The sequence below is a fragment of the Ambystoma mexicanum genome, chromosome 6q, assembly GCF_040938575.1.
Source record: "Ambystoma mexicanum isolate Mex_15411 chromosome 6q, UKY_AmexF1_1, whole genome shotgun sequence".
NCBI lineage: Eukaryota > Metazoa > Chordata > Amphibia > Caudata > Ambystomatidae > Ambystoma > Ambystoma mexicanum.
In genome coordinates this window covers 1,183,677,215-1,183,690,153 of record NC_090937.1, presented here as the reverse complement: position 1 = coordinate 1,183,690,153, position 12,939 = coordinate 1,183,677,215, and the positions used below count along the sequence as shown (strand labels likewise).

The 12,939-nt window shown below is 48.8% G+C and overlaps 1 protein-coding gene across 8 annotated transcripts in view; it reads left to right on the top strand.

Moving 5' to 3' along the window:
• TBC1D1 (TBC1 domain family member 1) overlaps positions 1 to 12,939 on the top strand; it is a 1,823,125-nt gene that overhangs the window by 1,697,277 nt on the left and 112,909 nt on the right. For all 8 annotated transcript variants that reach the window (XM_069631813.1, XM_069631816.1, XM_069631814.1 and 5 more), the window contains one exon: positions 11,528 to 11,697. In XM_069631813.1, the coding sequence (XP_069487914.1) occupies positions 11,528 to 11,697 (170 nt within the window). The remainder of the gene's footprint in view (positions 1 to 11,527; positions 11,698 to 12,939) is intronic.

Here is a 12,939-nt window from a genome sequence, read left to right as displayed (position 1 = left end):
CGTGGCGAGTCGTGGCGAGTCGTGCAGGGATTTCATCCTCTTACTAGTTATCTTGTTGGGGAAACACCTGGCCATCCATCAGATCAAGATTCTTACAATTTGCAGTTCTGCTGAAAGGTCAGCTTTGCCAACAGAATTCACTGATTGAAATTCTTTCGGGATGTGTACAGACTGCTTAAAGCTTAATTTCACAAAAGCAGAATTCATTCTTCTTAGATATCCCACTAAGCTCACCAAAGTCCAGAAATGGATGTGTAGTTTGAGATATTCACTGCTCCACTAAATTCCACTTCAAAATAATGAGTTTACCAATGAAGGTGACCTCTTTCAAATCAAATTTCTCCCAAAAAGCATAAACTGCTTTTCCAGCTTGCTCATCTAACCGTTTCAGGCCATTCATCACAATCTGATGTCAGAAAAGTCCATGTCCTGTCCCACTTTAATGGCAGCAATGCCCTTCTCTTAAGTGTCTAAACCTTCTTCCTGGACCACTGGAAGCATCTAACATGCTCCAGTCAGTTTCATCCAAGGTGGGTAGAAATGTGAACGCATTCTGCCCATTGTCACAGAGCTGCACTTGCTATCACTACAAACCTGAGCCAAAAATTCAAGATACTACTCTACATGGTTGAAATCTTTGATCTAACTCTGGATGCTAATGCAACACAAGCCACAGCTTCACTAGAAATGTAAACAAGATTTCAGAGAAGCACAAAGCAAGATTTTCTATGCTATGGAACAGTACTCGGTAAAAACATATCAAATTATTTCAGGGCAGAGCCCTCCCTCATGCTTTTCAGGAAGGAATTAAAGAGACTATACTTAAAAAAAAAAAAAAAAAATTTAAAAAAAAGAAAACATTTTTTTTAAAAAAAATCTGGTCAGCAACTTGTAGCAGGATCCAGAGCATTCCCTCTTGCCCCCTTCACACCTCTACTGTAGCCTTCCCCCATCCATACTAGGTTCACAGTATGGAAAACCCTCACATGCATGCATACATACAAGGCCCAAACAGAACGTATGTTGGAATCTGCCTACTGCTCTAACACACCAAATCTCTTCAACTAGTGTCCCATAATTTTCTGACTTGGAAAGCACATCCTATCTTTGGGACAAGGAAGCCGGCTGTCGGTGGTGTTACTGTAGGTGTCTGATATTCTTTCAAAACTGTATATACATGTTTTCAGCTGTGTATATATATATATATATATATAATTGACGTGCTATTTCCCCAACTTACTTTGCTGTGTATAATGTATGGTTTGTTTCCTCATGGCCCCACTTCGTCATCACCAATTGGTTGATGTTCCTCTACCTTCCTGTACCCTGATATTTTCAAGCATCAGGAAACAGGATTTTCAACCTGCTGTGATTTCTCTTGTATAGTGTTTCAAAAAGTACGAAAACACCAATGTAGTCCATCCTCATCCCCCTACAATTCATGATGAATGAACCAAGATTTATCTCTTTACTGTCTTGCTAATAACTCGAAGCAAAGTTGCCCCTGCCTCCTACCTGCCAGGTTGTCACACTTAAACCTCTACCGTTGAAAAGCACAATCATTTCTTCATGCCGCCTCCTGTGCGATTGAAAAGTAATTCCATTCATTTATGTAACCATGTATGGAATTACTCCCTCTGCTGGAAACAAGGTCATGGCTGCGCTCTATAAAGGCCTCTGGAAAACACAAATTAAATGACTGGCAGTGCTGAGCCTTCGAATATGCAATGTGTAGACTGTAAGGAAGGCATGGTATCAACAGTAAGACAGACACAAGTGACCACAGTTCAAGGGTGTTTATTGAACTTCAACAAGGGTATGATAAACACCTCTCTAATCCTAAATCTACAGATGGGAGCAAGCTACGACCATCAAATAATAATAATGCAGTCCTACTGGAGTCTCGTCAAAATAAAAGGGCCTAAACCAACAAAAAAAACGATTGCCAATCTTTATTTCTAAATACAAATAGTGTGGAATAGTGTTCATTAAAAAGAAAGAAGTGTTCACGAAATGAAATGTCAGGAGGTTCGGGCCGTTGGCCTCCCTTCCCCACGTTTTCAGCACGGGACAAGGCGTTGAACTCGAGAAAACCACACACTCTGGCTTCTTTAGCACAGGGATACAGCTCCATTACCAGCATCCCAGCTTTCTGTGCCCAAGTCTTTTTTTCTCAAAGTCTCTTGATTCAGAGGGCCTGATGTAACAAAACACAAAGTTTTTTCCTCTTATAAGTATTACATTCCAGTGATTCACTCTTGATCCTCCTCAGCCGGGATCAGATCCCTTTTATATCACGATCTTACTCTTACATCCCGTCCCCTTTCCTCCATACTGCATGGGCATCCCTTCCAAGGGACGGTAGACAGAACCTTTTTCACAAGAAAAAACCTTCTTCCCCTTTAAATTTAGAGCCGTGCAGGGGTGCGTCCCTGGGAGTATGCGCTGCCCTGACTCTGGCGCCACACCTCAGTCCCCTTTTCCGCTTCGACAGGAACGGGCCGAATTCACTAGCGCTCCTGGGTTTGGCTTCGGCCATGTAATTCCACACTCAGATACTACTTCTTGTGTCTTTTTTGTCTTTTTATCATACAGGTACTCTGTCCTCAGGCGTCACGCTCCTCCCCGGCACATGTCGACTTCCATAGGGTTCAGCAGGTGTCCATCCTGCGACAGGCTCTTCCCAACTTCCGACCCCCACGCTCTGACCATGTTTGGCAAGCTTGTACAGCGTGCAACTCCCTGTTATCGAAGTCTCTGAAGAACAGGCTAGCCAGGTGGAGGGAGCTCTTCCATATATCGCCTCCAGAGGACCTGAAGGACATTGTTAAACATTGTTCCAAGCTGAAGGTAGGGCCTCCGTTCTCCATCGAACCCCGCAAGGGAGACTCCTTCCCAAGGACTCGCCCCCACACGGGAGGGACCGCCCAGGTTCTACTACCTCCCTGGCTACCGGCCTACGGGTTGAGGGATCCTTTGATCCTCCCGGTGACAGTGTTGAGGGACCAGAAGGTTCCTGTACCGGGTCTTCACCCAAGGGGCCATGCCCTAGTACCGGCAATATGGCAGAGGGGGGTGCCTAAACACAGCTCTACTGGCCCCCGGGCCGAGGGCGTTCGGCCTGAGGAGCAGGGTAGGCCTCATGATCCACACTCAAGAGTCCTGGAGGAGTCTGGGCCCAGGGAGCTGAGCAACATGACGCAGGCACATGGAAGGCTGCTCGGCAAAATGGCCACTGTGCTAGACATCAGCAACCGTCCACTGCCGCACCAGGAATGGGAATTCGGCGAAGAACTAGTGTCAAGGTGGGACTGGTGTCAACCAGGTACATGGCATACAGCCTATACTTCATTTGCGCAGGGCAGGTTCCCGCTACGTCCAATGGGCAGGGTATGCAGTGCCTCCAGCAGCCGCTCGCTACTCGGTCTATATCCCCTACTGCCCCGCCAGCCTGTGAGGACAGGTTCTTTGAGAGGTTCCTTGGACTCATGAAGCCCCCTCAGATGGGGGTGATCCTCAGGGATGTCATCAGGGAGGTGCTTCCTCCAATGCTTCTGGCCCCGGCGCAGCCTTTGCCACTGGCTCCGGCCCCCCAACCGGTTCCTCAGGCGGTTCCATACCAGCCTCCTCCACAGCTTCCGGCTCCAGTCCCAGTACCCCAGCCTCCAGCTCCCATCACTCCTCCACCGGTGCAGGATCCTCCTGACCCCCAGGCGGACACGGACGATGAGGACCCCGACATGCCATATTCAGCCATGGCCTTCCATGAATGTCTTCCATGGTGGGCTGAGTACCTGGGCCTTCCTCAACCCGATGTCGAGCAACCAGCAGAGAGGGTCCTCGCAGAAGTCCTCATGTGATGCCCCTCTGCTAAAACGGGAATTCCACTGCAGACCAATGTAGTCGCCCTGGCCAAGAAGGGTTGGCTTAAGCCCCACTCTGTCCAGCCGGTCAATTGAGGCCTGGATGCCAAGTACAGGCAGATGGAGGGGGATACACTCTTGATATAATCCCATCCTCAGCCACACTCCTCAGTGATCGCTGCAGCATCACTATACTCCAAGCCTCAGTCGTTGTCCTGCGCGGCGCTGCTAGGCAAGGAGGAGAAGATCTTGGAGGCGTATAGGAAGAAACTCTATTCCAATGCGTCCTTGCATTTTCGTCAGGCCAGCGCTGATGCCATGCTGGTGGCCGCGAACCAGAGGTTGTGGCGGGAAATTGCTGATTTTCTGCCAGAGCTTCCTACGCAGAGCCAATAATGTTTCAAGGAGGCCAAGCTGGTGGCACAGAACATCATGGAGTCCACCGTGGCCCACATTGACACCTCTGGCCGGGCCATCTGCACCGCCACGGACATGAGAACAGCAGCCTGGCCCCGTGCAACAAAATTTAACCTGGACGCCCATGAACGCATATTAGACCTGCCGTTAGATGGGAGTGACCTCTTCCACTCCACCATGGACAAGGAGCTGGACAAAAAGAAAAACAGCTCACAAACGGCCAAGTTTTTATCCATCCTGACAAAGACCACGCCCAAATCGTACACCCAGTCACAGCAGCGCTCCAACAAGGGGCATACATACGGCGAGTTCTGCGGTTCCAAGAACGGCGGTCCAGGCAGCTGGACCGCTCGCGGACTCCAAATCGGCGAAAGCAACAAAAAAGGGGTAAGGGCTTTTTCCAGTCCCCCTCCTCTGCAACAGCCTCTGAGGGAAAGACGGCATGGCCCGCCACTCCGGGTCCATGTGTCTCCAGTGGGGGGTAGGCTTTCTCTCCATGCACACTTCTGGTGCCAGAATTTCGCGGACCCCTTAATCCTCTCAGTAGTATCACGGGTTACCGCCTACCCATCCCAGCCTCCCCTCCACTCCCTCAAGTTGGGACAGCAACTCTCTGGCGGAGGTCTGATCGATCGTAGAGAGCCAGGCCATGGAGGAAGTCCCAGCCTCCCAGCGAGGCTTGGGCTTCTACTCCAGGATTTTTGCCATTCAGAAAAAGAACCAGGCGGGCCTGAGAGTTGTGCTGGGCCTTTCCACCCTCAACCTCTCCTTACCTCTACAAAAATTCTAAATGGTTACGCCAGTTTCTATAGCAGAGACATTGTGCAAGGGAGACTGGATGTTCTCCCTGGATCTGAAGGACGCATTTCTACACGTCACGATATGGCAGCCCCATCATTCTTTCCTGCAGTTCAGAATCATGGGCTACCATTTCCAATACAAGGTCCTTCTTTTTGGCCTCAACTCGGCCCCCAAGCTCTTTACCAGACTCATGAATACTCTGGCTGCCCTCCTGAGAGCTCAGGGCCTCCACATCTACCCATACCTCGACGACTTGCTTGTCAGGGCTACATCGCCGGAAGCAGTTCACCACACTTCCCAGGCTCTTATGAACACACTGCACAATCTGGTCTTTTTGCTCAATCTCAAGAAGTCGCAACTGCAACCCACACAGACCCTGACATTCTTGGGTCTCATCTGCGACACATGCTCCGAGAGGGTGTTTCCTTCGGAGGACAAGATCACAGCCATCAAGAGGGCCATTACTCACTTCCTCAGCAGAGAGGTGACCTCGGCCTGGTGATACCAGCATCTCCTGGGTCTCTTGGCAGCGGTCCTATTGGCCGTCCCCACACGAGACTCGGGATGATGAGACTACAGCTGCACTTCACGGCATCATGGAACCAGGAGCGGGGCTCTCAATCCGAGATGATCAACGTTCCTCCATCTCTCCACCAGGACCTGACAGGGTGGTCCATGGACTGCAAGCTACGGACGGGCAAGCCCTTCCGGCCTCCCACCCCACTGGTCACTATCACCACGGACTCCTCTCTCGAGGGATGGGGAGCCACTCTGGACGATCTCTTGGTCCACGGCACCTGGACCCAACACGAGCAGGAGTACGACATCAATTGGTTGGAGCTGAACACCATCTGGCTAGTGCTCAGATCATTCCTCCCACTTATCGGGGGCAATGTTGTCCTCATCCAGACAGACGACTCAACCAGCATATACTATGTCAACAAGCAGGGAGGCACCAGATCCCCATCCACTGTGCAGACAAGCAATCAGCATGTGGGGTTGGGCCCTGGAAAACGACATCTACCTCACGGCCGTCCACCTTCTGGGGAATCCAACCTGGAGGCAGACGGGCTCAGCAGGTTGGGAGCGGACAACTGAGTGCTGTTTGATTGCACCCTCGGCGCATTTCTTTGTTGTAGTAAATCAAGAGAGGAAATCTGGTTTGCTTAATTTGTCCGTAGTCTTTTTATTTGTTTTCAATGCAGTATATACCCTCACCCCACTGGGTAGCCACCAAGGAAATACTCTAGACGACATGCTCTCCTTCTCGGCGCACCTTGCCCACTCGGGCGTGCAGGTGGACACCTGTCGCACTTACCTTCCAGCCATCGGGGCTTCCAGAAACAAGGAGGAGAGTTTTTCCTCTTCCAACCCAATTGTCAAGAGACATGTGACGGGTCTCGCCAGGCTCTTCCCACCCATCAAGAGGCCGCACCCCGTGTGGGACCTCAACATAGTCTTGGGTGCCTTGGCGCACAAATCATTCGAAACTATGGCATCCGCAGACATCAGGCTGGTCACCATTAAGACAGCCTTGTTAGTCGGCCTCACCTCGGCCTGCAGAATCCGCAAAATCCAAGCGATGGTCGCCTCGGAGCCATACACTACGTTTCACAAGGACAAGGACAAGGTACTCCTACGGATGCACCCAGCATTCTTACCTAAGGTGCCGTCCGCATTTCATCTGATCTAAGAAATAGTGTTGTCCACGTTTTTTGCTGAGCCGAAAGACGAGGCACAGAGAGTTGTGCACTGCCTTGATGTCAGGTGTGCCCTGGCATTCTACCTGGACGGGACCAAGGACTTCCGCAAGTTGGACGCTCTTTTTGCCACCTTCGAACGATCAAAACCGGGGTATCGGGCCTCCAAGGCCTCCATAGCCTGTTGGATGGTCTCGGCCATCAAAGAAGCCTACGAGGGACAGCACAAGCCACTGCCGGCTGTTAGGAAAGATTTCATGTGTATGTAATTTTCCCTCCATGTGTCAACCCCCAAACTTTTTTCTGCTGTTTAGACACCACTGACTGACTTTGCCAGAGAAGCACAGCCTTCAGCTGTACTCCTCTGGGCTTTCACTCACTTTTTATGGGGAAACTGACATGCCCTTAAGACAGTCAGTACTTTGTTTCCCTTAGACCTTTCCTCATGTTGCAACTTTTGTGCAACATGTAACAAGTGTGCAATGTATCGTACCATACAGCACACTTGGGTCTATAGTCCTTTCCAAAGGCCCTAGATACGCTTGCTGGACTTTTTATGAACTGTGCAGATGTCATGGACAGGACTGGTGGCAGCTATCGTTTCACTTTATTTTTAACCCTTTTATGCCATGTTAACCGCGTTAACCGCGTTTGGCACAAATAGGTGGCCTGGCTCCAAAATGGCCATGCCACGAATACTTTGTCCTATCCTTTGGCCATCTTGCCCCTTCGCCTTCCCCAGGTCGAGTCGACCCGGGCCAGTCCTTATTTGGTCATGCATTTTCCTGCGAATCCCAATGCTTTGGCTGGCTTCTGCATGCCTTGTGTGTGCGCCTCCAGGATATGGGCTGGGATGTCTGGTCCCAATACACATCCTGGGTGCCAGAGAGTCTGGAGTGTCCTGAATGCCTGAGACCACCGTGGTCTGTGATTGGTCCACGTATGGAGTGAGTGTTTGTGAGCAGATCTCCCATTGGGTCCTCTCATTTTTGGCGCAAAGGCAACTTTGGATAAAAGGAGGCTGGAAACACCACTACCAAGTCGATCTCCTGAATTCTCACTGAACAAGGGATAGGATCCAAGTATCCTGCAACTACGAAGCTGAGTCGAGGAACCGCTGGTGACCCGCTGGAAGGTTTGGCACCCTGAGCCCGCTGTCGTCCCGCGAGACCCCTCTGCATCTGGTCGTCCAAGAAGGTCTGCGAAGACGCTTCGACCCATTGGAATAGTGGGACCAACTATTCTCTGCACCTTCACCAAAACCTGCAAGTAAGCTTTCTCTGAAGTGTCCCTGGGCCAACCAGTGGGCTGACCAGCTTACGCAGGACCTTTGCTCTGTCTCCGCTGTCGTTTCGAGGAGGCCCTCGAAATATGGTATACTGCTAGCTCTGTGTCCATGGCATCCTCACACCGAATTTCGTACACTTGGCATTCCCGGGTCTGAACTGAGATGAGCGTGCCCGTACAGGAGTAAACGTGGTTACCGTGTTGCCCTGCTGCGGTGACGTCCTTTGCAAGTACACTGCATTTGTGACCCTCTTGCCACTGAAGCCTGCTGCAGTGAACCTGGGGCGATTCATCTCCCCGGAGCGGAGAAATCGCCACTATCCTGTTTGGGAGTCCTCGCTGGATCTCGGGAACTAAAAGGTGCTGAGAAGTCCTTTTTACCACCGTCGAACCTGCAACTGAATTGGACTAACCTGCCGAAGTTTGGTTCTCCTTGCCTCAGGGACCGGTGAGTAATCTTTACCCCAACCGTTGGCCCCTAGCGCTAGAGCCCAACTTTACGCACGAGTGGCCCCTGGTGGCCCCTCTCCTATCCACTGCTATTGTGAAATAGCAACTTCATCCCAAACTCTCTAACTGCCTCTATCTTTAAGTGGAGGTCCTTCTTGAATAGTGGGAACTTATTCTTCATCGCCTTATCCACCTTCCCGAGCTGCTAGAGCCCCCTGAAGAGACCCTGTTTTGCCCAATGGAACAACCGTGTGCATTGGCATACATGTACTATTGAGCACAAGGCTCCCCTCTTCTTAGGGCTTGGACTGCCTGTTAGGTGAATAACTGAAGTTGAATTGGGCCTAAAGATTAACTGCACTGCCTGTTTTTGTCCCCTCTAGGTTGTCAACATATTTCGTGCAGTCATCCCTTTTGACATCCCTGGTCTTGTGTATATATATTGTATTGAGTGTGATGTATTGGTTTACTTAGGTTACTGTGATTTCTTGCTATAGTCTGTTACAAAGGCCTTGTAATAAATGTGTCTATATTTTTAATATAACACCTGCCTGGAGTAATTTGTAAGTGTCCTTGCTATGTGTGCTCATTGAGGTCCTTCAGTCACCCTTACCCCTCCTGAGATTTAGTCTTGGCCGCCTCCATAGCTACCCTGATTGGTCTGGCTTGTCCAGAGGTTACCCTGTTCCAAGAAACTAGGTTGGCCTTCTGAACCTCTGCCCCTCCTGGACAGAGTTCAGAAATCCTTCTAACACCGGCCAACATGCACGCCCACGCATTCAGAGCCAAGGCAACAGCCATTGCTTTCCAGCGGCATGTCCCCAGGCAAGTCATAAGCAGGGCGGTCACATGGGCCACCCCTTCGGCTTTCTGCAAGCACTACTGTTTGGATGCCGGTTCTAGAGCCGACACTGCTTTCGGACTGGTGGTTCTGAGAAACCGGTTTGCTTAAGGAGGGTCTCCTCCCCACCCTGGGGCTGCACTCCATTGTAATCGTCCATGCAGTATTAGGAAAAGGGGACAGGATGTAAGAGTAATTATAAGTTACTCACCGTAGTGACTAACATACTCTTAGTGCTTAGTCCCCTTTCCTCCATATGTCCCACCAAACTCCCCCCTAATAAAACTGGGGTCGGGCAATGTTAAATCTATCGTCAACGTGTCTATGGGGACTGAGGTGAGGTGTGGCACTGGAGGGCGGAGTCAGGGCAGCGCATGCGCCCAGGGCCGCACCCCTGCACGCCTCTAAATTTAAAGGGGAAGAAGGATTTTTCTGGTGAAAAAGGTTTGGTCTTCCATCCCTTGGAATGGACGCCCATGCAGTATGGAGGAAAGGGGACTAAGGACTAAGAGTTAATTAATCACTACGGTGAGTAACTTATCATTTACTGTGGATCCCCCTCTTTTGGGCTCAGATACACTCTTTTTACAATGTTCAGAGAATATTCTTTCTTGGGTGACTCGCAGTTCACCCCGGATCCCCTCATCCGGGCTTAGATCCTCTATTTTTACAAAATAAGTCTTCCCTCAACCAGGCTCGGACCAATTTCAGTTTGCATTCAACTATCGAAAACTTTTGAATGTGCACAGGGTTTAGCTTGACCCGTTGCAGGACCACTTCAATCTCAAAATTCCCTTTTCCCAGTTGCCAACCAGTTGGATACCTAACAGAGACCTTCGAATGAGCACCCACGTAACGCCGGCCAACTTTCTTGGCCTCCAAAGCTCAGTCACTGCTCTGGTGTTCAATTATATTTGCGTTGCTCGACACATATGCCTCTCACACTGTTATCTCTAGATTTCTTCATACAATTTTGCTGCTGGCAACCTTGGTGCCAACACAGGCTGGTCTGGTATCAGTCTCTCTGACTCACCCACTGGACTGCTGTCACTGGCGCTGCCCTGCCGCAGGCGCCAAGGACAGTACCACAGCGGCAAACACTCCTCCCCACTTTGGCTACCGACGTGGGAGAGCCCCGGGTACTTTTGACACACAATGCAGGTCCCTTCAGCCTTAGTCCCAGGTCTTGGGCTTCTTATTTTCCAAGGTTCACAAAAGTATCGGTTTGAAAAGGTCAAGGGCACTTTCTCTCCTTGTAACCCCCTCTGGTCTCGCTGTCTTCCTCCTCGTATTAAACTGCCATCTTGGAACTGCTGCTCCCTTCTGTGCGTTGCTCAGAGTGTGCTTTTGTGCTCCTTTTATCCGTGTGGGAAGTGTGATGGTGGATGTCAGGTGTGTGTAAGGATCAGTAATTGCCTGACCTTGCCTGATCAGTGTATTGGAACATGTCGGGTATATGGGTCTGGTGTTAGTCCATTTTCGCTCCTGGTGGGCTGTCCGTGAGAAAGTGTTTGTGTCGAGAAAGGGGAGATCGGGTGGGTTGAGCTCCTAAATATGCTACCTGGTTTGATGGGGGGAAAAAAGTGTTAGACTGAAGGGTATGCCGCATCTCACCATCCGGTCTCCTACTTCCCAAAGACCCCTCATCCAGGTGATCCTCCTGCAATGGTCCACCCACAGGAACTGCATCCAAAAGCGATGGCTGTGTCCTGGCCACCAACATGACAGATCCCTGGAGACTAGCGGGTGAGACACCTTCAGGTTTCTCACAAGACCCATCTGTGAAGCAGAAACAAGCCCTTTATGCATTTTCCATAAGCATTTTCAGGCGCCTACAAGTGGCGCACAAAATCGAGGTGCACAACATAGCCTCTAACTTCACACGTCCGATCAATTCTGTTTTATGTATTGTTAAACTTGTAACATGCCATCAAGTAACAAAATGCCTCTTGGGCACACTGGTGATCATTGTGCACGTGCCAAAAATCCACACCCTAATTCCCTTCTACTTTTGAGCCATATTTGTGCCTTGAGTGTAATGGTATCCCCACAAAAAGGTATGATGATTAAAACATTAGTGGTTTGTATGATTGCTCAAGTGGGCTTCAGAATTTCTCTTGGATATCTATGTAACAGACAATTGCACCTACATTTTGCCTATTCTGCAGATATCATCTTCCTTGAAGGATCCGAGGTGATATTTAAAGTTTCCTTGAGTTTGTTGGGAAGCCACAAGCCTTTGATTCTGCAGCATGAGAACTTGGAGCCCATAGTGGAGTTCATCAAAAATACTTTACCTAACCTGGGCTTGGTTCAGATGGAAAAAACCATTAACCAGGTAAGAGATTTTCTGATCTTTAATAGGGCTATGTGACACAACCCGCACAGTGGCTGAGTAGAATATTTAATTTCGTATCGGGTAGTGCATGATTTAATAGTCTTTAATGCATATGCCACAAGAAATGTTGCATTGTTTAATCTATTTGACCCCACCGAGAACTGTGCAGTATGAAGTTGAAAGTGTTCATTCATTTACTAATATTTTAATTTATCTCTGGTTTTCTTGCATTATTAATTTGAATGTCCTCTTCTGGACATTGCAATATTGAACATGTTTTGAAATAACATTGATTATTCTTTAAATGTTTTAAGTCACGCTTATGTATTTTTAGTTTTAGCTATTATGTGGTGCTGAAAGCGCTACCTTTAAGACGAAACTGTTGTCATTAAAATAAGAGCTTTAACATAAGAGCTTCAAATAGGGGCTTTGAATGGGGGTCTCTAAGGCATTTCAATGCAGCTGACATATGAGGGTGGATTTGTGTTTTTTGGCTGTGTCCCACCCATTTAACACCCATCTCGAAGTAAAATCTATGATTTCCTCCAATTCTAACCTTAAACCAGACCCCTTGTTGCACTCTTTGCCTGTATTTATATTGTGTGCTGAATGTGTCAGCCATTTTGACTTCCAAAATGGTGGCCGCCATAGGTTAATGTTAAGAAAAAGTTATTTGACTTTATTGATGCCTTTAAAAATATTGACTACAGCTTTGAAGTTATGTTACACATTTTAATGTATTTTGTATTTAAAATAAACAAGTTAATGTAATGGTTACGTTTTGGTCTAAAATGTCTTTGAAAATGGTCATATAGTGATGTGTGGGTGTTGGTCAAGTTCCGGTAAGCATTGACTCTGAAGTCCCAGGCAGGATTGGTAAGTACCAAGTTCAGAGTTCAATGTGCCCGATGTTCTCTTGTCCCCTTCCTTCCTTAAGTTGCAACTGAGTTCATGAGAAGAAGGTCTGGTAGCTGCTGCTGGCGTTCAGGTAAAAGTCTGTTACCCAACACTTTCCGGTAAATATTGCATGCGTTAACGTGTTGTTTTTTCTCCCTCTTTACAGATGCGGCATATGAAGATATGGAGAATAATACCGCCGGTGGTAAATCAGGTAAGTCTATGGTGGTAAGAGGTATTTGTTGATTCCCTTGGCTCACCTTGTTATTCTTGTACCCCTAGGTGCCGGAGTACGGAAAAGAAATGATGGAAACAGTGCCGGATCGAAAGATGCTGTGAGAACTG